General features: G+C 41.3%; 1 protein-coding gene across 2 annotated transcripts in view; it reads right to left on the bottom strand.

Moving 5' to 3' along the window:
- LOC134536156 (uncharacterized) overlaps positions 1 to 24,535 on the bottom strand; it is a 71,894-nt gene continuing 47,359 nt past the window's right edge. For both annotated transcript variants that reach the window (XM_063375780.1, XM_063375779.1), the window contains one exon: positions 1 to 7,391. In XM_063375780.1, coding sequence (XP_063231850.1) covers positions 6,072 to 7,391 — 1,320 coding nt within the window. In that variant the 3' untranslated portion in view covers positions 1 to 6,071. The remainder of the gene's footprint in view (positions 7,392 to 24,535) is intronic.

The raw sequence follows: 24,535 nt of genomic DNA, 5'->3' as shown, positions 1-24,535 counted from the left end.
TTATTTTGTAAACCACTATTTATTGCTCCGTGGGGCTGTACAAGGACGTCACATGTACCTATTCTTGGCGCTGGAATAAATACATCTAATGCTAGATCAATATACAATATAAACTAACTCTCCATTATAAAGCACAATATCTTCCTCCACACACACTCCCAGTGACATTAAAATATCTTTGGCTTAAGAAATATACAAACATTTTTTTTTGTACATTAATGTCATCATTAATTTTCGTATTTCACACTCAACACTGTGAAACCGAATTAACAGTTAGTGCATCTTCGCTTTTTTAATTACCTTTACAAAATATTATTTAAGGAAAATAAGTTTAACAAACTTGTTAGAAACACTACTTGGTTTGATGAAAATGACACTAAACAATGTCCGTTACAGTAAACATTGCCATCTTAGCTTGCAAATACGGTTTACGTTCAAAGTTTGACAAAGCATCACACACTACTTAATGTGATGTACCACATCAAATTTGTTAACACATTTTACCTCCAAATGTAAATTAAAAATGTCACATTACAGTTAATGGTAATTTCAGTTCACTGTATTAAAATATATAAAATTCTGAGTATTTTCTGTAACATTTTTAAAATTTCTATTATAATGCACTCTTACAAGACTTTGTGGTACAAATTCATAAAGCAATGTGTCTGACTTGCCAGTATCGGGTTCACTACATTTCTGTATACAGAGATTTTATTTTGGAACATTTAGATCTCACGTATATTATCAGACAGATACATCAAACAATACAATACAGAAATGTTTGTGGCAAATATTTTTTTTTTCATATTTTTACTATCTTGTGATTAACTATTTATTTTTGAACTGTAGAAGTTTAATGAACGTATAAAGACTTAACACTCAAGTTAATGTTGCTAGCAGATCCTAGTATGGCAATTTTTTTTAAGTCTTCAAAAAAAAAATACTTTTCTAGGCCTAGATACATTACATATACAGCTACTTAGAACAGATTTCTAAATAATAGTTTGTGAAGAAATTAAAGTTTTAAATGTTTTAGTGCAATGGTATCACAGCTGCAATATATCCAACAACGTAATGCCTCATTTTCTAATTAAAAGGTGAAAATACAAAGGTAAAAAAATTGAAATATTATGACATTTTCTATCAGTATGACACTTCATTCATTTACTTCATTAACTTGCTCCTGTAATTAGGAAAATAATCAAACATTTACACCATTAAATCATTTTGTTTCGTTGCATGTAAAGCGTCTGCTTACTGAAGTGACATTTTCAGTCTAAAACCTGTATAAAAATGACACAATAATTGCACGGCAAAGGTTTAAAAAAAGTAATAATAATTTTTGATATTACTTCTTAAAATAAATATTTTGCACCTCATTTTAGTGAACTGCTACAGAATTAATTAATTTTCTTTTAAATAGCTAAGCGAGTTGGCCAGAATTCCCACTAGGTATATTTTGGGAAAGACTTTCTCATCAATTTCATTAATGAATTTAAATATTCACAACTTTCCACGGGATTATGTGTATAAAATGTTACCAACACATGAATCTAAGTTCACATTTATTGCTGCTGAAATTTTTTTATTCTCAGAGCTTTGCATTCAACAATCTTATAAAATACCAAATTATTTTAAAGTATATGGAACTAATAACTTAATGCTCAAGTATTATTTAACACACACTTTGACTTACACTGTGGTGAAAGCTTGTAGCCAATTATGTATACAAAGAAGATTAATGATATTAAACTCTTTTGTCAATAATTGTTTAGTACCAATATTTTAATATATTATCTGATTACAGAAATAAAAGATTAAAAAATAAAATTCACGTGTTTGTTTAACGTATTCTTAATGTTCCACTTAACATAGTATATACAGTTCATAGATTTGATTAATTTATATAACTTTGTAAAAAAAAAATGAAATATTCTTTCCCATTGAATTGTATGTACTCGTGTTTGTGATGTTGATGAAATATCAATGAAATTTTGGTGCAGCATTAAAACATCTCCAACAGCGAAAAAAAAAAAATTATGTTGATGTACGCTATGGCTAAATAAATTTAAAAATCCAGGAACATAAAAGAGAACTTCTAAAGTTGAGCAACAAACAAATACTTATCTCTGTAACACATTTCTAAATTTTAAACGTGCGAGCACAAAGTTGCCAAAGTTGTCTCCCCTGAATAGCCGTTCATCAAAGGCTAGTACTCGACAATTTACAACGTCTTTAGCAAAAACCTGTCGCATGAAGACTGGTCTCGCATCCTGAAATCTTGGAAATGCTAATTATATACCAAACAAAACTTAACCAATTTTTAGAATTAAAAAAAAATATATAGGCTTAATCTTCCTTGGTTTGCAACATGATTCATGATTGGGGGGTGGGGGCAAGCTGGAGATCATGCTTAGGAAAAAATTGGTTTATCCCCCCCCTCCTTGCCCATTATGTAACCCTTGATGGCTCGTAATAGTTGTGGGGTTGTTAACTCATAATCTTGAAAGGGCCCATCCATAAGAATGGTAGGGAACGACTTTTACAATGTAATGCTGTCCCGTAATGCTATATGTAGTGTAGGAATTGCCAGGCCAGAGAGAATCCCATCTATGTGCCACGGAATATATGCCATGTTCTTGGAATAAACAGGGAGTCTTAAGGAAGATTGTGGAAATGCTGTGCATTAAAAAACTTAGTACGTAGTCGTTTTTAGTTTTTGTTTGTTGCTCTGTCAGTCTCAACCTTGGCAAGAAACAAGCCTATCTTGAAGGAGAAACATGCAGTTTTTTGACACAGAATTTTACACAAAGCCATTATATTTATTTTTTGTTTTAAATAAATTTCTGTCCAGAGGTGTACTTTTTTTTTGCCATTTATGTTTTTTTCCTATTGTTTCTTAACTCTAACCCAGCAAATTATTAGAAATACCAATGACAAATTCATATCGAGTCCATACACACGAAACGGTGATATTACAACAAGTTTGTAAACTCCTGTCATCACGTTTATTGCAGTTTCATCACTTGTACAGTCATACATTTTTTTTTCTCATCTTCTGCACTATTTTTTTATAATAGATTTCTATAGTTATTTTTCAAGTACCAACTAGTATCAGCAGCCATGGAGTCAGTGTAACAGAATTGTACACAACAATATCACAGCACAATCATATATATATTTATATATATTGCTCACCAGTCAGCGGTTTGCCTACGCGTCGGCCATAACGTCATTTCCACTTCACACACTCGTGCCAAGATATCAGCATCATAGGCAGCATTAGAATATTGAAATAATGCGTGGAAAAAAAAATACAGTGAGTGTGTAAGCATGCCATTTGGGCATATTAACAATCTAGCTCTGTCTGCACCTAGGTTGAATTTTACTATTCTGATCAATAATTTTGACTATTAACTCTAAAAATTGTCACTCGACGTGGCCAAAGCCCAGAAACTCGAGATGGCATGGATTATGCCTTGTTGCAACCTTGCTCTAAGTTGAAAATAGAGGTTCAAAATCATTATGATAAAATTTATTTTTCACTGCTCAAAAAAATTTTTTATTCCGGATGAGAAAATGTTGAGTCGATAAACGTACGCTCTCTTCCTCCAGCTAGCCTGAGGTAACAAAGCTGCGAGGTAGACGTCGGAGCCACTCATTGCATGAACCTTTTGGAAACCATCTGTTGTGATTTTCTAAGTTACAAACCATCTACTGAATTATTCTCGTGAAACAACAGGTGAGGAACAAGCCCGACATGACAACCAGGCAGGGCCCTGCACCGGCATTTTTCATTTTTGTTTTACTTGTTTGTAAAATGTTCTGTTAAAAATATTGGCTTTATGGGGAAGAAAAATAAAAAAATTTTACTAGCAACGACTGGTGCAATGAGTCTCCGTAGCTGGTCAGTACCAATTTCAATTCATAATTTCATAGTTAGGAAAAATTTCAAATATTCTATTGCCACGTATAATTTACGCAATTCCACCCGAATTTGGTCATAAGCTTTTATAAAACTGACCCGGGGATAATTTATCAGGGTTGAATATTAAAATTTTTTGAGGAAAATTAGCAAAACTAACATCAAAACTTGAGTTCCAAAGTTTTGTTTGAGAGAGTTAGTTTTTCAAAATTGGCCCGAGCCGCGGAGCGACGTCGCAAGCAGGAACAACGCGCAGGCTGGTGTGGAAATGAGACTATGTTCGAGGCTGCTCTCTTCAAACGAACACTCGCTACGCCTACACGTGAACCGAGACACAAGTCCCTCGCGTTTCCGACTCGAACCATCAGCTTGGCTCCCGGTACTGGCACAAAAAATGCCCAACATTTAGACATTCGGGACTAGAGTTCAATATTTACTTCATAATGAAAATATTTACTATCAAAATTTGAAAGCCTTTTTTTCTTTTTCTCATGTCAAAATATATTTTATACGTACACATTTACTCAAGATATTTACTTTTGACCACTTACATTATATTTACAATTACAGTTTTGATACTTACAACTTAAGTAGCCTATGTACATTAGCTAGTGCGGAGAACCAAGCTTACGCAAGCATGCACTTCTGTCACTGGAAATAAAATAAAACTATGGTTCATTTTCATGATAGTTTACACATAGCTTATCATTCTTACCACTAATTTTGTAACACACAATTTTCTTGTGCTACACGTTAAGTAACAAAAAAAAATTATTAAAAAATTTACAATCATATATATATATATATATATATAAATTGACAGTTTTCATGAGATTTCCTCTCATAATGTTAACATTGCTTAAGTCCAAGGTGAATTTTCACACAGGTCCAAACATAAAAATTTCCAAAAAAATAATAATAATAAAAAAAAACTAAAAAAAATTATCATCACTCGAAATCAATCATTCAAAAGAAGGTAATTCCAGTATTGATACACAACTTGTAATATCTCAATTGAACTCCCATGCATTCTTTCAAGCACCAGTCAAGCTGCCAATAACAAGGAGTTGCAGTACAAGAAATCATTCCTGCAATTTAAGAGGGCAAGAGCATTAATATTCAAAAACCATCAGTCAATAAGAATCATTTAGAGCCATTTTCAATATAAACAATATCTACGGGTGCTGAAAAATTTGAATAGGTACACAATTTGAGATCATGGTAAAGATTAACTGTTATGTATTATAATTTTTCTGAACTGAAAGACATTCTTATTTCAATAAGCTAATAGAACAATACCTCATGTCTAAAATTCTATCCTGCCATTGCAAGTTATAAACCCTAGAAATGTTCGGCATGGCAACTCTACTTTATAACTGTAGGCCTTTTAAAAAACAGAAAAATAATAAAAGTTAGCTTTTGAACTTCTTTGTAAAAAAAAATTTAAGAGTATTTGTGTTCAAGCCAAACATTTGAGAGTATTAGTTATCAGTAAGTTAGCAAAATTGTGTTGCCAAAAAAAATGGTTGACAAACACATTTAAATTTTCAACAATCCGTTACATTTTTTTAACTGGAAATTTTTACTACATCTTTGTGCAGATGAAGTTTCTTATGCACCAAAAATTGGCTAACGTCATGAAGAATAATATTCGGTGAGCACCATAAGATGAGGGAGCTGTCAAGTGATTAACCACCTAATTCCATTTCATAACATGCAAAATTCTCGATGCAAGAAAAATCACACACACCAATAAAAATACAAGATAATGCATACCATGCTCTTATTAGTGGAATAGAAAGCTATTTGAAACATAAAAAAAACATCTTAATCTCACAATATGTATATAAAATATGAAATATGAAGTATATAATATCTAAATAGCAATTCCAGGGCTCTTTTCAAAAGAATGCCTTTCTATTTTACTACTTCAGTTTAACAACCTTCTGAAATTTCCATGGAAACAAATTTTTTTTTCGTTCATTTTTTTTTTATTTAAAAAAACTCATGCCTCCACGGCCAAAAATTAAGTAACGTAAATCCGTAAAAGACGTTTGTTCGTTTAAAAAAATAAAGGACCACAGGCCGCTGCAGACGGCAATGACCATGTTCACAACCTGAGCGTATCGGGGAGGGAGCGGACGGACTAGGTGCCCACCAGGACGCGCATGAGGCCGTCCAGCTCGCCGTCCTGCCGGCCCGGCACGGACCGGAGCACGTCATCCGCGCTGAGCGGCGCGAGCTTCCAGCCGGGCAGGAAGTCGTCCAGCTCCTGCCCCAGGTCCACGTCGGGCAGCAGGCACGGGGAGTCGCCCGGCGGCGACGAAGCGTACAGCTCGTTGTTGTTGAGCGGGTCCAGGTCCGACTGGCTCGACAGGCTCAGCACCGACCCCCAGTTGATGCCGCGCCCCGACTCGTCCTCCCCCAGCCCCGAGTCCGTCTCGTAGCCGCCGTGCGGGAAGGGCGTCGCGCGTCCCGACGAGAACTCGCGCAGGTTCTGCTCGTACGGGGGGGGAACGTCCATGCCGCGGTACGGGGTCTCGGCGGCAGGCACTTCGGGGAAGGTGGGGGGGTAGGCGGGCGCGGGCTCCACCGGCGCGGGGGCCTGGGCGCCGCCCCCCGCCCCCGCCCCGCCGTTGAAGAACAGCCCCTCCTGCTCCATCTCGCGCTCGATGTACCTGAGCGTGTTGCAGATGAGCACCGAGCGGTGCAGGCTGGGGTCGGGGAACTGCCGGTACCTGCCCAGCTTGCACATGGAGATGTTCAGCACCGCCAGCCGGTGCTGGCGGTAGCACGCCGAGGCCGGGCCCCGGTCGCACCAGTTCGTCCTGCTGCCGTCGCAGCACTTGGCCGGGCCCCCCCCACTCGCCACACTCGCCACACTCGCCGCACTCGCCGCACTCGCCGCACCGCCTCCTGGCACGTAGCGCGCACTCGAGCTGCCCAGGTCCAGGTACGACTTGCCGTTCTCGTCGCAACGTATCGTCTGTTGGGAGCCGGCGTCCCGGTCGTAGTACTCGGAGCCGCTCGCGCCGTCCATCGCGCCCTGGGGGCCCCAGTAGGCAGTCCTGGAGGGGAGGTACTGGTGCGGGGAGGGGGGGTGGTACTGGGCGTACGCGCCGTGGTCCTCGCCCGAGCCGTAGGCGCCCGGGTAGCAGTCGACGCCGTACCTGACGCACTGGTAGCTGCTCCTCGCGGGGCCCAGGTCCTCGTCGTCGTCGTCGTCCTCCTCCTCCTCCTCCTCGTCCTCCTCGTCGTGGCGCGCGGCGGGGTCGCCCAGCAGCGCGGAGGCCAGCACGGAGCTGGTGCTCTCGAGCCGCCAGTCGTCCAGGCCGGGGGCCGAGCCCGCCACCACATCACACAGCGTCTCCTCGCGACGCCCCACCTTGGCGGGCTGCGGGCGGGCCCCTGGCTCCGCCCGCTTGCGCTTGCTGCCGGTCGCTTGGAGCCCCATCATAACAGGGCTCTGCAACAGGACACCGCCCTCCTCAATACTCGGCTCTCTCACACCTGCATCTTTACATGGTACATCTTCTACGGGAGTCAATAACAATTGAAACCTAAAATACTAGTTTTTCACTTTCTTCGTACGTACAAGAAAAATAAAATTTTTGTGCAAAGAAAAATTTTTTTTATGACTCAGTTTTCCATTAGTAATCATTTAAGGGTGTGACTCAAAGGCCGCTCCGGGGCAGGGCAATCGCCCAAGGCCCAACTTTTTTTTTTCATTTTTAATTTATTTTTTCTCTAGTGTTCTGTTAAAAAAATGGATAAATGGGAAAAGGAAAATAAATTTTTATTAGCTTGTAATTCATAGTACTAGCCGATATTAATTTCATTACATGATTTTATTATTGCTACGTATAATAATTGGTAGTCCACAGGAATTTGATTGTTCCAATTTATAAAACTGACCAAGGTTAATTTACCAGGAAAGAATATAAAAAAATTAACATAAATTGGCAAAACCATAATTGAACGCAAGTTACAAGTTAGCTTAAATTTTGATTGAGAGTTAATTTATCAAATTTTCCCAGGGGAGGAACTCAAAAAAAAGTAAATAGTTCAAGGCTGCCACGGTTGTGAGATCATGATAGACTGCACAACAGAATAATGTCCAAACACTATAGACACCTATGGAGACCAGTTGAAATGATATATATTTCAAGGAAAAGTTCCAGAAACACAGAGTGATAATCCTTTTCCTGAACTTGCAACTAACACCACTTTGGTGATAATACACCGAAAAAGGCAAGAAATGGACTTAGGTCCAAAAACTTCTTCACTACAGAAAACCTAGATACACCATTAATACATAACACAGTAGAGTAAAAAATAGTAATTCTAAATTTAAAGGCATTAATTATATACAATTTTTGTTCAGATATTGGAACAGTATACTGTACATTCATTCACCAGAAAATTCAGATGATTCATTCAACATGGTTTTAATAAGAACAACATAGTACGTTCATGTATATGTAAATAATATTTTTTTGCATCAAGAATAATTATTTGATTTAATGCTACTAAACTGTTAAGAATAAAAAAAATTTATAAATGATAATTAACATGTTGTAAAATAACTTTACAGTAAAATCCTCTTGAAATTAAACTTTAAAAAAATTACCCTGTTAAAATATTTAAATTTATAAATACCTAGACAAACTACTTAACAAGGATTTACTGTATTATGACTGTAACCTAAATTGCAAAATTAGAAAAACTGCTTAAGGTTCAATCGCAACCACTATCAACTACAGATGATAAACTGTCTGCTTTACACAGATGTGGGAACACAGAAAATTAACTTTTGTTTTGTGGCCGTGAATATTAGTTTTTCAGTATAATTAACGTTTTAGATTATACACACTTCCCCGGACTTTCTGCACCCGAAAGTCACTTTGTACACACATGGCAAGAAAAATTTGCAACACCACATTAAAATAAATACTTATACAATGAAACAAACCCACACAGAAGTAATTTTGGAACAAATATACCATGACAATTAAATAAAATAATTCAACATGGCAAGCTAAAAATCAGTCTTAAATTAAGCTTAATGTAAACTGTTAAAAAATATTTTAGTACCAATTAGGTATCTATGTGAATCATTGTAATTTTCTAAAAATCTAATTTACCAAATATTTTATTTTTTAGTACAAATTTTTTTTTGCCAAGTACAGTACTAAAACTTGACCATTTAAAAATTTTGTTTTCCTGAAACAGGCCTGCATTTAACAAATTCTGTTTAAAAAAAAAGTTTCAATGGTACACGTAAGTGGTGCAATGAGCTGTTCCCGGCGGACTTTGCTCAGTTTTCAGTAGCAGCACGTGACGCAATGCACGAGTCGGTGCTCATGCTTAGAGCAAACAGCTGGTGCCGATGAGCACCGTCAACACCTGTCCTGAGCGGCAGTCCGCCGGCGCCGACTGCACGAGACAAATCCTGTGCAGAGGTTTGCACCAAAAACTTTTTGAAATTAATTCTGCATTTAACGTGCTTGCCAAATGTCCAACTGTCACAAAATTATTTTTAAAAAAATCAACACTTTTTTTAATTTTTCGTCATGTAGTTCCACACTCATAAAGTAATGGAAAAAACGTAGCAATCCCCTGTCCAAGTAAAATAATTTTGTTTCTTGACCATCACACGGTGACCCAAGAAACAATTTTATCATATGAAAACCATTTCTCAGGAGATATTAAATAAAAGCTTGAATTAGTATTACTTTTTTATACTTTCATTAACTTAATATTACTTATTTCTTGTGAAATGTGACTTCTTGTGGCACTCCATTTTCAATACCTACTCCAGAATGTTTAATTTATTCAAAGATATTAATTGTAAGAAAAAAATTAATATTCATAAATAGTACATATGAATGTTAAAAAACTTTTATAAAACAAGAGCTAGAGCTCTGCATAGTTTCTGAGCAAACACACGGACACTCACTAAGGTTGGGTGGGGTTTATACATAATGCAAGAAGCAATGCAATGCGCAAAGAGTTAAAACATAACTTATCAAACACCTGTTTATAAATTATACAAGATGCAAAATGCAAATCAAGCATCAGCCAACATTAAATTTCTTGTGTTCCACCTACTATATTTGAAGAGTCCAAAAAACTTTTAGAGATGCAGTTTTAATATGATGTAGTGTGTTAGCTTTATGATGATAATTCCACTACTCAACCTATAACTGCTTAGCAGAAGATAATAAATGTGCAAAAAAACACTTATTACTAGTTTGTTTAAAAACGATTTTCTACATAAAAGAGTAGAAGATGCAGTATTGCTGGTATGCCACACCACAAAATATGTTGGTTTACCTGATAATAGTTGATGCATCACTTCTCACAATCAATTTAGTTATGTTAGTATTATATTATAAAAGCCAGTGGGCCCAAAACTACTTCAAAAACTGATCTCTGTGTTGACAATTCGAGTTTCTCCCCCATGATTGTAGCAAGTGACGATTAGGGATAGCAATGATGCATCAATATATCAAAAATATTGATATTTAAGGTTCAAAATATCTATATTTGCTATCAATATTTTAATGCCAATATTTTTTATATTGATATTTAGCTCCAATAATATTGAATTTGAATAAAATAATCTTTTCTATTAACAACAATTTCATTAAAAGTATCTGTAAATAAATTTGGTAGTAAAAATAGTAAAATTGGAGCTCACAATTTAGGAATTTCCTAGGTTGGTAAGTTGAAGCATTGCAATGCAGTGACATGCCATTGTTGGGCAAGGTCAATGGCCAGTGGCCAATGACGTGGAAGTAAATACGTGGACGTACATCTAGTGACGGATTTTACGTTTTTATAATTCAGTATTTTCAATGTTGTGATGTGACGGATTGATTTTGTATTCAGTGTTGTGACGGTGGCGACATGTGGAGGCACTTTACAAAAGCTCAGCAAACTGATGCATTAGATTAGATGTATCAAGGACTTAAATAATAATGTTGTAATAAGTAAAACATAGGTGAAAGTTTGTTACAGTTACCTAAGTTATAATAGACAGATACATCGAAAATATCAATATTTTCGGGAAGCCTTCTTTTCATAAACGAGAGAGCCAAAACCCGAAGTTCCCCGAAGTTCATGCTAGCTTTTTTTTTCCTCCGTATCTTTAATGTAGCTATCCTAACCAAATAAACCATCCACAATGTTTTAAAGTATTTATAATGTAGCTAACCTAACCTAATTGACCATTGGTATCATTTTATCAACACCGCCATATTTATTTACAATGAACAAAAAACCCGAAGATTCACGATCGGATGGTTTGGCTCTCTCGTCTGTGAAAAGGATTCCCAATATTTCCACGCTGATATTTCAGCGACGTGTGTTGCCAACCCTAGAGAGTTGCCGCCAAGGAGGTTCGAGCAGTAACCTCGCTGGAGGAGCGCGCGGCACAGGAGAGGGGACAGTGGCTGACCTTGAAGACAAGGTTTTCTACTGGATGGCGTCCTTCGGGCGGCGGCATGCCTCGGCAACCCGACTGACGAGCGAGCCGGCTAACTGCGCGGAGGCGCGACTGGTTCGTGTACCAAGGCAGCACCAGCACCCTTCTTTCGGGATCAAACGTAATCTTGCAATTATACCAAACATTACACTTAAAAAATTATTAATTTGAACTTAATTTTGATGGCGAAATAAAAATAAAAAAGCATGAACGCTTTCACCATAGGCTACACGTGTGACGTAATTTCTGCTTGTGAATATGACAGTCAAACGGATTAATTTGTACATTTTTAGAAACATAAAATTGTTACTGTCGCGCTAAAAATGATTCGAAATGTGTAAAAACGAAGACAAACTTGATCTTGTCTGGAACGTGGAATCGAGAGACTGCGGTTTAATGGAGGCGACGAGAGGTACCGAGACGGCGGTAACCCACTTGCGCCCGGCCGGGCGGCGCGGCATCCTGGTATCCTAGCGGCGCCCCACTTCCCCCGCGCGACCTCTCCCCGCAGTCCGCCGCCCAGCGCTGCCAACATTCCCTCCGCGGCGCGCCAGGTCCGCCAACCGCGCTCCGCCCGGGACGCCATGTTGGATTTTACAATTCTCTGACTTCGACAGGGCCTTGGCCCAGTGGGACGCCTGATTATTCCCTCCTAGAGTAACCATCGGGATTTATAATAATATCAATAGTTACTACCTCTTAGTTATATACTGAAATGTGCTCTGGGAAAAATTGGGGATATTTGAATGCATTCGTAGATAGTCACCAGATCATAGCATAATGTAAATAAAAACTCGTGGACGGTTGCATTAAAAAGTGAGTGTAGACCCATGACTTGGAAGATGAACACATGGAAGTTTCTACAGACAAATGCATTTCGAAAGCACGCGGCCAGGGGTAGATCTAGTAGTTCTGACACACCACCTCTCCCTTCAGCTCCCCAGCCGAACTGGAGACACGGCATCGGCGATCGCGGGGGAAGGGGGGAATATATACCCCGAAGTTATCAGTGATGACATTATGTTACTATGTGAGTCGCCACGTCGCATACATCTACTACTGTAGGCCCATGTCGGTGTTTTAGTGTCAATATTACCCCTTCCCCCCCCCCCCCTTCCTCTTTTGTTTATCCACTGAAGCTGTGAAGATGCAATAAACGATGCTTATTATTACGCGATAAAACATTATCACGTAGAGGAGTCTTTACACATCAATATAACGCATTTCTAGTAAAATACCCTAATGCAATTAGTCAATAAAAATTTTTAGTTACTAATATAAGCTTATCAGATTATACATTGAATATTACTTGCGGCAAAATTTTAACATTTAAAAGTAATTTATAAATGCTTCAAAAGTTAAACAGCATCCATGGAAATGCCAACAAAACAAAAATGAAGACGTGAATGTACAATAACCCGACGTTGATGTGAAGCCGAGCATCGGTAAAGTGGCGCGGCCAGTGGAGTGGAAACTAACCACAATTGCTCCCGTGGCCAGCACAGAAATGAAGTTTCCATTCCAAGCAGTAACACGAGACCATCCCGCTATAGCTGTAAAAAGAAATATCGAGTTTTAAATTTATATTATATTCGTATAAGCTAAAAATATTTTTTTTTAATTACTAATAAAATAATAAGTACCAACGGTTTCGGTATACGTACAAAAGGAAAAAATATATATATATATTTATGCTTTTCCTTAAGGAGAAAAAATGGTCATCTTGACACGTATCCAATACTCGTCGCTATGACGGTCAAGGTAACTTTAAATATTCTAATTAAGTTTAGTCCATCAGGTGTATTGCCTATTTATTAATTTATTTTTTTGTATGGTCCGATGTGCGAGTTAAAAATAAAGCGAAGAGAGGGCGCGAGCGGTCGATAGGCACGGCCGGGTCATTGAGGGGTCGCCCCGTGTACCGATCCTGCCGCTGGAGCACGAGGCCGGGGAACCTAACCCAGGACCGAGACCCACCGATGCACTCGTGCACTCGGTGCGAGCAGCAGGAGTTCCGTAACACACATGGAGCGTGGATGTCGCCCCGTGTACCGATCCTGCCGCTGGAGCACGAGGCCGGGGAACCTAACCCAGGACCGAGACCCACCGCTGCACCCGTGCACTCGGTGCGAGCAGCAGGAGTTCCGTAACACACATGGAGCGTGGATGTCGCCCTGTGTACCGATCCTGCCGCTGGAGCACGAGGCCGGGGAACCTAACCCAGGACCGAGACCCACCGCTGCACCCGTGCACTCGGTGCGAGCAGCAGGAGTTCCGTAACACACATGGAGCGTGGATGTCGCCCCGTGTACCGATCCTGCCGCTGGAGCACGAGGCCGGGGAACCTAACCCAGGACCGAGACCCGCCGCTGCACTCGTGCACTCGGTGCGAGCAGCAGGAGTTCCGTAACACACATGGAGCGTGGATGTCGCCCTGTGTACCGATCCTGCCGCTGGAGCACGAGGCCGGGGAACCTAACCCAGGACCGAGACCCACCGCTGCACCCGTGCACTCGGTGCGAGCAGCAGGAGTTCCGTAACACACATGGAGCGTGGATGTCGCCCCGTGTACCGATCCTGCCGCTGGAGCACGAGGCCGGGGAACCTAACCCAGGACCGAGACCCACCGCTGCACCCGTGCACTCGGTGCGAGCAGCAGGAGTTCCGTAACACACATGGAGCGTGGATGTCGCCCCGTGTACCGATCCTGCCGCTGGAGCACGAGGCCGGGGAACCTAACCCAGGACCGAGACCCACCGCTGCACCCGTGCACTCGGTGCGAGCAGCAGGAGTTCCGTAACACACATGGAGCGTGGATGTCGCCCCGTGTACCGATCCTGCCGCTGGAGCACGAGGCCGGGGAACCTAACCCAGGACCGAGACCCACCGCTGCACCCGTGCACTCGGTGCGAGCAGCAGGAGTTCCGTAACACACATGGAGCGTGGATGTCGCCCCGTGTACCGATCCTGCCGCTGGAGCACGAGGCCGGGGAACCTAACCCAGGACCGAGACCCACCGCTGCACCCGTGCACTCGGTGCGAGCAGCAGGAGTTCCGTAACACACATGGAGCGTGGATGTCGCCCCGTGTACCGATCCTGCCGCTGGAGCACGAGGCCGGGGAACCTAAGGGTAGAAACACACATACAGCGGCGCGGCGCGGCGCGACGCGGCAAGACGCGGCGCGACGCGGGGCGGGGCGGGGCGCAGCGACGGCGCTACACACAGACAGCGTTCCGCAGCGAAGCGGCAAGCAGCGCTAGTGTTCCAGACAGAACAGACCACAGCGGAGTGCAATCACACACCTATTCATTGGTATCATAATGTCGCTGTCGAAGGTGCGTCGCCGTATGTTTCTCGTTGAAAATACTGTTTTGAAGTACAATGTATTAACACAAAAAAGGAGACGATTGTGGATACATGAAATATGTGAAAGTAGATGTTATAATGGTGAATATCATCACCTTTTCGCGGTAGTGAAAAGACATCCGGACAGATTTTTCCAGTACATGAGAATGTCGCTGGAAACTTTTATGTACATACTTGATCAAGTCGGTTCCACTATTACGAAACAAGAAACAAACTGGAGGAGACCTATATGTGCTGAAGAAAGATTGGTGGTAACTATAAGGTGATTAAGACGTTATTTTTACTTTAACTATTAAGTGTTATCTCACAAATTTTCAATAGGTTCAAATTATTCGTATGGCACAGTTCTTGCTTTTCTTTGTTAAATAAATGTTATTTGAAACAATTAACGTTGTTACTCATGTGGAGTGACAAGAAATGAATCATTATGTAGGGACAGAACGACAAAAAAAAAAATTATATGCCTTAACAAAGTAAATCAAGTTTTACTACTTACGTTTAAAAGAAAATCAAACGTGAAATACCATTACATAGATACCTACATACCACAATTGCGTTGTCATATTATAACCAGGAATTCACAAAGAAATATTAAATATAGTCATTAGTTATAAATATAAAAACACTGCTTGATATTTAAAACAAATAAAAAATTGTTGTACACTGCAACCATGCTAAAAACTTCAACAACTTAAATATGAGAAGGTCCTGGGAGGTATGACTGGTTGTTGTGAATTGGTAATTGTGTATAGTGACCGTCCTCCCCGTACACGTATCCTGTTAGCCCACCTTGATTAGTCTGTGTGCCTTCTATTTTATCTAACTCTTCAATAATCACACTTTGAATTCTGTTACGCACACGCAATTTTTGTCGCGAGGTGAAGTTATTCATATGTGGAATAATGCTCATACAAAAATGGTAGTCATCATTTTTCTCTTGCTCGTTTTCCTTTCGTAGGAATTCCAGTTTTTTCTCCTCTATTTGTAAGAGCTTCTGCGTGGCCACGTCCTGTGAATTGTCTCTTTTCCTTTTTCGAACAAGCTCATGAGTATCTGGTGTCCGAACTAACGTGTTTGGAGGTGTTTGCGGTCGATCTACTGTTCTTTCACTTGCAAACCGTACTTGTGTCTCCTGTCCTCCCTCATCATCACTGTTTCCTGCTGTATCATGGATTTCAGAAGCTGTCATTTCTTGCAAATTACCGCTCATCTGTGCTGGAGTCATCTGATCCCGTAAGAAGTGCAACAATGGAAAAAATGGCCAGTCACTTTCCTGTTGGGTAGCCCCATCAGCACCTGACTTCTTATCTCTTATTTTTCTCAGCTCCTTCCTGAATCGGTCTTTCAAATTCTTCCATTTCTTACGCAATTCTTCTGCTGTAACCAAAAAAAAAGAAAGTATGAGACGAATAAATATATTTCTGTTGCAATAATTTTCACATTTACATTACATGCAGCCAAAACATATAGTTGAGATAATTTATTTTTCAATGGCAGTGCATATGATAAGCATAATCTGTAACAATGTAAAATGTCAAAATTGTCTAAAATGGTTGATTTCTTACAGGTTCTTAGCAACCGGCGCTTCTTTCAGATCACTCGGATTTTCATTTCGAATGGGAGCCTCAACAGTAAGATGTATAGTTATAGACACATGCAAAGCTATCTGGCTTCAGTTGTTTCCGATTCACATGCCTGTACCCACACAAGAACGATTGAATGCCAGCAAAAGAGCTTTTTGGAACCGCTGGAATTTTCCTAATTGTGTAGCTGCAATTGACGGTAAGCATTGTATGGTGAAATGTCCACCACATAGTGGTTCACTTTATTACAACTACAAACATTTTTTTTCAATTGTACTGCAAGGATTAGCTGATGCAGACTACAGATTCATATCTATTGAAGTAGGAGGAAGAGGAAATCAAAGCGACGGGGGTACATTTTCAGGATCAGCATTGTACCAGCGCCTGGAAAGCAATACATTCAACATGCCTCCCGATGAAGAACTTCCAAACTCAAATGTGAAACTGCCTGTGGTTTTGATTGGAGATGAAGCGTACCCTCTAAAACCCTACCTTTTACGCCCATTTCCCCGAACTCATCTTGGCCCTGCTGAAAATATGTTTAATTATCGTCTGTCTCGAGCGAGAAGATGTGTTGAGTGTGCGTTTGGCTTATTGTATGCCAAATGGAGAGTGTTAAGTAAGGCAATCGAAACGAACGTAGAAACAGCTATTGACATTATTAAGTGTATTTGTGTACTTCACAATGTTGTGAGAGAAAGAGACGGCGAAAATGATCCTACTTTCAAGGAAGTTAGTCAATTTTCAATCCAGGAAGAAGATAACGGAAGAGAGAGAAGAAACAGAAGAAATAACAGAGCAACCCGACGTTCACTTTACATTCGCGAAGTGTTTAAAGATTACATCATGTCACATAGGCTCTTATAAAATAATTCAACAAAGTACAATGTACAGTGCACGAATCATTCGTTATATTTATCTGGAATGTCATAAAATGCCCTGTATACTCGAGGTATCTATATACAATATATAATACGTAGGTTGACTATAGGTAGCCTACATACACCTAGATTAATATTTGTGTCGAAATATGCTAGGCAATTACAAAAAATATGCTGTTAACAAACAATGTTAAAAAGTGTTGTAAACAATCTACATAGGGGTAGGCTAACTAATAACTCATTGAATAACATTTAATGTTTTTTTATTAACATATTTTTTTTCCACTTGGAAAACTTTTCATGTACGTTTCCGCAGCCATTAGTACATAAATAAGAAGGAATTGCTGTCTTGCCTACAACTAAATGTATGCAACCATGTATCTTATATGTTAACTCAGTGTAATGCTTAAAGGCAAACATTTAGAATATATTCAGTCAAAAAAGGCAATAATACTTTTAATTTACTCGTGGAAAATGGCAATGGTTTGCACACAAACGTATGCGTTTCACTCACTGCACAATAATGAATTGTTGCGGAAGAGTAAAATCTTTTTGACATAATTTTTATCTAAGCAGTGCATTTATAATGTGAACGTACTTACATATGCCTAATATTAACTAATTACAAAGAAACCGTTTATTTATTATGTAATGTTTAGTGCAGATAGGTATACATAAAAAATTATTCAAATATTACGACTTTCAAGCTTACACAAAATATGATTGCAGTGTACTTACTATCAGACTCCAAAGCTGATGCAACTTCTCCCCACAATTTATCTATCACACCTCGATTGTGATGCTGGCAATTTTTCACTTGCCACAAAGGCTTTCTGGCGAACACTTCAACAATTAGCTGCTCTACATCCATCGCTCTGCCGCTCCTGCCGCTCGCAAGAAACAAAATGATTTGTTTCTTCAACTGCCGCTACGCACCGCTCCGCTCCGCGCCGCCACGCTCCGCTGCCTGTATGATAATACTCATGCTAATACGACAGTTTGTTTTCAAAGCGGCAGTCGCTCCGCGTCGCGCCGCGCCGCGCCGCTGTATGTGTGTTTCTACCCTAACCCAGGACCGAGACCCGCCGCTGCACCCGTGCACTCGGTGCGAGCAGCAGGAGTTCCGTAACACACATGGAGCGTGGATGTCGCCCCGTGTACCGATCCTGCCGCTGGAGCACGAGGCCGGGGAACCTAACCCAGGACCGAGACCCGCCGCTGCACCCGTGCACTCGGTGCGAGCAGCAGGAGTTCCGTAACACACATGGAGCGTGGATGTCGCCCCGTGTACCGATCCTGCCGCTGGAGCACGAGGCCGGGGAACCTAACCCAGGACCGAGACCCGCCGCTGCACCCGTGCACTCGGTGCGAGCAGCAGGAGTTCCGTAACACACATGGAGCGTGGATGTCGCCCCGTGTACCGATCCTGCCGCTGGAGCACGAGGCCGGGGAACCTAACCCAGGACCGAGACCCGCCGCTGCACCCGTGCACTCGGTGCGAGCAGCAGGAGTTCCGTAACACACATGGAGCGTGGATGTCGCCCCGTGTACCGATCCTGCCGCTGGAGCACGAGGCCGGGGAACCTAACCCAGGACCGAGACCCGCCGCTGCACCCGTGCACTCGGTGCGAGCAGCAGGAGTTCCGTAACACACATGGAGCGTGGATGTCGCCCCGTGTACCGATCCTGCCGCTGGAGCACGAGGCCGGGGAACCTAACCCAGGACCGAGACCCGCCGCTGCACCCGTGCACTCGGTGCGAGCAGCAGGAGTTAAGCCGATTTCAGGCAGCTAGTGCTCTGGACAGATCATATTTAGCCAGCCCCCCCCCCCCCCCCCCCCCAACCTTCCTTTTCCATCCACCATCCAAAATAAAAGTACAAATTTACAAATTCTAGACTATTATCAATTATGTATGTAAAAGCATATTATGCAATTAAAAACTAAAATACTTTGGCTGTTTGTCTTTTTTTCGAATTCAATTTTTTTAATGGTTGTAGTAGTTAAATATGGCTGTAATAACTAAGTAATAAAACATGTTATAGTGTACTGTATATCGTTAAACGAGTTTTATATTTGGTGTAAGGTCTAATATTTGTAAGAGCTTTACAATAGTTAGCATGAACTAACATTTCACCTTGACATGAATTACGTTATTACATTACGTTAAAAATACTAAATTTTTCCCATCACTCAAATTTTTTTTGTCCTGTGTTTCCAAATTCTCCCGCCCCTCAAAAAACTGGCTCTCTGGGCAAAAGCTAGTTTAGCCCGTTCGTAAATAGGGGCCTGCTAGTACGTACATGCAAGAGTGTAAATAGTCAATACTGAAGTGCAAGTTCGCTACCGGCGACTCCCGAAGAAATGTAGGAACATCATCGAATACAAATCGTTAAGTTAAACATATGGAGAATTGTTTAGAAGTGTGTGTTTCCTCCGTTTCTACAGCAAAAGCCAAAACGAAGGTGCGGCAGCCGAACAATCGCACGTAGTAAGAGGACGATACTGGAGGGAAATGCGCATCCACGCCTTCTTTGTGGTCACGGAACTCTGGAAAAGGCGAACTGTTCATTTGTATTTGGCAGCCGCTTGTGTTCAAATACGCGAGAACTTCCTCTTCGACTCGAGTTACGTGCACCTGTGACTAGATGCACTGTTGGAAGGGAAGCCTAAGATGTACATCAAGTTCTGTCCCTGCCCGAACACGCCCGAACATTCACCTTCGGCCAACCTCGGGTTCATTTATATATATTTATATTTCTCTGTTTATTTTAATATAGCTATACTAACCTAACCAACCGTCTATAGTGTTTTAAAGTGTTTTAATGTAGCTAACTTAACCGACCTCTTTTAATATTTGAATTCATTTTTCCTGCGCAAAAATAAAACAAATCCCGAGGTTGGCCGAAGGTGAATATTCAAGCGTGTTCGGGCAGGGACAGAACTTGATGGACATCTTAGACTTCTCGCTGTTGGAATGTGTGAAATTATCGACCGGCCAATCACGCACGAAGAAGAAAACACGCGCCCTTGCAGAAGAAGGAACATCCGGTAGTCAAATATTCGGTTGAATGGTAGTGTCTACACTATCATGGCCCTGGGTTGCCTGTACATACTCTGCGACAGTTACAACCTATTATTTAGTCTGTTCCCTTTACATAGCGTCGACGGACAAGCACGAACTAAAACAATGCAAGGACATTTGGACAGAAATCGGGTATGACCACAGTTCTTTGCGAGTGCAATTCTAATCATTAGGGCCATGAAAATATCGCTAAAAGATCCCGAGAGTAGCTGGAAGTTAAAACACTGTAGCATCGTCTGTGTTTCGTGATTGGGTGAGTTACTTTGAGGCGCATGTCGATTGTTACAACAACCAATCACACTAATTCAGCGTGGAAGCAAACTCGTCCTTAGTGGCTCGTGCAAACAAGGCAACGACTTCTCTCGCAGACGGCCGCCAATCACAAGGAAGAAATCGCTGGTGTGGGTATATATACCTTGTTGTAGTCTAGTAGGCGTTCAGATTTTTTCGCAAAAATTTCCTGCCCCTACTAATCATTAATCTACGACGGGCTTAACCACCAATACGTCACCCTGCTCAGGATATATAACAGAATCTTCAGCGGCCATTTCTGATCAGAGTGACGGGATAGGGAGGATTTTTGAAATTATGTTGGATACGAGAAGAGTAAACTTTCGTGAAGATTAAATAAATTCAGTTAAGGGGCCCACCTCGTCAGGGGTGTACGTGTGTTAGTGAGGCGGGATGATAAGCGCGACGCTTTCTGGTATTTCTAGCGCGGTGTCGCCTCTAAGCGCAAGGCTCTGAACTGGCGCGCAGTCTTCTCGTCGCCACAGGAACTCTATGAAATTTGAGCGGTGACCGTTAAATTATATGGCTGAGAAATGAAGATAAAGGTGTAATGCAAGTCCCTTAGATGCTTTCAAGAATCTCTGTACTGGTTGTTTTACGTCTAAAATTTACTCTGAAAACACGTCTTCAAGCCATTTTTACTCTTCTAAAAATACAGTTTAAAAACTCGATCCGAAATCAAAAGTACTTTTCGGCCCTCAGCGAACTATTAAATGCTTTTCGTAAGCAGACCCCACTCGGATATCTCGAGTAGTTTTGAAATCACTTTTTTTTCTCTCCTGAAGCTCCGCGCACCGTGTGTGTGCCCGGGTAGGCGGGGGGCTTAAGTAACGTGTTGTGTGGGGTAACTCAACGACATACAGCATGTCTAGAGATGTGAACGTCTACGTTCTGCGGTCCGTCTCTGCGGGAAGCCTTCTTTTTCGCAGACGAGAGAGCCAAACGCCCGATCGTGCATCTTCGGTTTTTTTTTTGTTCATTGTAAATAAATATGGCGGTGTTGATAAAAGGATACTAATGGTCAATTAGGTTAGGTTAACTACATTATAAATACTTTAAAACATTGTGGACGGTTGATTTGGTTAGGATAGCTACATTAAAGATAAGGGGGGGGGGGGGGGGTAAAAAAGGCGAGCATGAACTTCGGGGAACATCGGGTGTGGCTCTCTCGTCTGTGAGATGAAGGCTTCCCCGTCTGTCTGTGCACGGCGGGAGCTGTTCTGTGCGCTGGCGGCGGTTCGCGCGGCCTCCGCAGCGCGGCGCTGCCTCCGCGCCCCTCGACGACCCTGCTCCCCTCGCGCGGTCCCGCCCCTGGTGACGCCCCCAGCCGGGTGCGCCCCTGCGCGAGGGGAGACCCGCTCCGCGCCTCTCTGCTTCCCCCGGGTCGGCCATCAACCACGGCAAACTGATACTGTTGTTACACGTAGGCCTGGTGATGTTCCCAAAATATTACATTTTGCCCAAGCATCCGGCAGTTGCAAGTCAATTACAGACAAATCCTTAGCGCTTATTAGCAATATGATACAAATAGCTGGAGGTTAAAACAAAATCAACGCGCTACTCCGTCACTTCAGTCGCCTGTTCTGCGTGTCTTTCCACTTCTTCTAGCCGCAGGGAGTACATTAACAATGGGAAAATAATATTGTTGTTACACGTCGGCCTGGAAATATATTAAGGCTTGGCTCAGTAACATTCGCAAATATTTTAAAAAAAATTTGCCTAAGCAGCCGGCAGTTGCAAGTTAATTGCAGACGAATCAGCGGGTATTCCAAATATGATACAGATAGCTAGAGGTTAAACAACATCGAAACAAAAGCTAGCTAGCGTTAGACTCGAAATAATCACCATCTAATCGGGGCTCTATCAACTTACACATGCACCTCACGTAGCACACGTCATGTACACAACATTCCAACACTATATTTGTTACCCGTGTTGACTGACTCCTAACTCGCGGTGTGTTTCACGCTTAGAGTGCATTGCATGGTTGTCGCCTGCTGTTGCCAGGATGATACTACTCAAGCTTGTTAACATTAAAAATCTTATTTCGTACACCAGTTAGTAAAATTGACACGACGGTATATTTTAACAGTATTATTGCAGTTGCAGACATTTTGAAAGAATAATTCATTGCTAAAGAATTATTATTTCACAGGAGAAAATCTTTTTGACAGACGGTCACTAACAGGGCACTGCATTAAATTATGAGCTATGTTCAAACAGAGCCAAAATTATATTAAATTATATAAAAAAAATGTTGGCTAAAAACTGTTTAAACCAAGATGGCTTCTTTCAGTTAGTATCCATATAAGTAAAAAATAATAATTAAATATTGTATCTTGCTCTTGATGAAATATAAAAAAATAGTTTTCCGAAATTCTCAATGAAAATATTAAATTTTCAAATACACTTATACAAAATTAATTTCATTATATAAAGTTGTGTCTAAAAATGTTGTGTTCTGTTGCGTTTATCTGGCAACAGGGCTCCCTGAAACAAGGACAGCGCTAATGGCATAATCATGCATTGGAAAGAGAGAGTAAACGCTAGTTGAAATGCACACTGCAAACTAAGGATGAGGCTGTAGGTCATGCTATGGTTGGGTTCGAACCCACGACCCTCATCTAGTGTTCCCTACCATCATGTCGAATTATTGTCTGTCGTGTCTGGAACAAGCAACTACCATGCATCCTAGATCATGTGAACACTTTCAAATTATTGCCACGTGTTTTTCCATCAGTTCGGAATGAAAACTACTCTTTATCCTATAACATTTCCATTTGTAACTGCGCCATGGAAATTTTTATGGGTGAAGCGAAAACGAGTTTAAAAATTTTAACAACTTGATATTCTCTTATTTGGACTTCGCCGTTTTGAAGTGTTTGTGTCTGTTGGTAATGTCCTGCTGAACTTCCTAATGCGAACTAGGGAAATCCTGCAACAGTGCAACTCAAGAATATACCAAACGTAAACACAAATGTGTACGCATACATGTATGCATATACCGTAGTAAAAAAAAATCGTAAAACAAATGGGGTGAGAAGTTCCCAAATTTGATGAAATACTTCATTTTTTGGGGAAGGCAGAAAGTCAGATTAATAAAACTTGGCGAGTGCATGTGAGGTTATGTTCGCAGTTGTTGACAGCCGTAACTACGGCAGGCGACTCCAACAATGGAGAGTCAGCCGGGCTCGCTGTGATAGAGAGAGCCGCGGTGTTGTGTTCGATCCCAGCAGCTAGTTGGGCGGTGACACGCCGCATCACTGCGGAAGGCAACGGGACGCCACGGCAGTGGTCAACATCGACAGCGGCCAAGAGGCGTCAACAAAGCATCAGCAGAAACTCCCCCTGCCCCAGCACTTGCAACCTCACCCACACACGACTTCCAACCATTCATTTATACCTCAATTATGAATATGTTACATATGCTACAGTAGCTTGGATTCTGGGTTGTAGCCGTGTCGCCGACGTTTCGGTCGACATTGCAGTCGCCATCATCAGGGAGCAATTACCTACAGTAGGTAACTGCTTCCTGATGATGGCGACTGCAATGTCGACCGAAACGTCGGTGAATTATTCGCCAAGGACACGGCTACAACCCAGAAGCCAAGCTACTTCAGACAATGGCCGTGAAAGCCTGCGAACATTATCATATATGCTATAATTGGCAGGAACTTCAAACTACTAACTATCGCTCTTTTCTTGTTTGAGCAAAAAAAAAGTAATAAGATTTTAAAAGGCTCGTGTAGTTAAACTTTAACTCAAATTTATTTTTTCAGGGATCATAGTCTCTTTTGACGGAAATTTTACACTGATATCCTACTTTTTTCCCCCCAACCTTTTAAGTGCATCTATATCCACATAACACAATGCAGTACATACAATTTTCGAACGTTATATTTTTTTTACGGTAT

Source organism: Bacillus rossius, chromosome 10 (assembly GCF_032445375.1).
Source record: "Bacillus rossius redtenbacheri isolate Brsri chromosome 10, Brsri_v3, whole genome shotgun sequence".
NCBI lineage: Eukaryota > Metazoa > Arthropoda > Insecta > Phasmatodea > Bacillidae > Bacillus > Bacillus rossius.
Note: the sequence above shows the minus strand (reverse complement) of the source record. Positions and strands in the feature narration are given on the sequence as shown.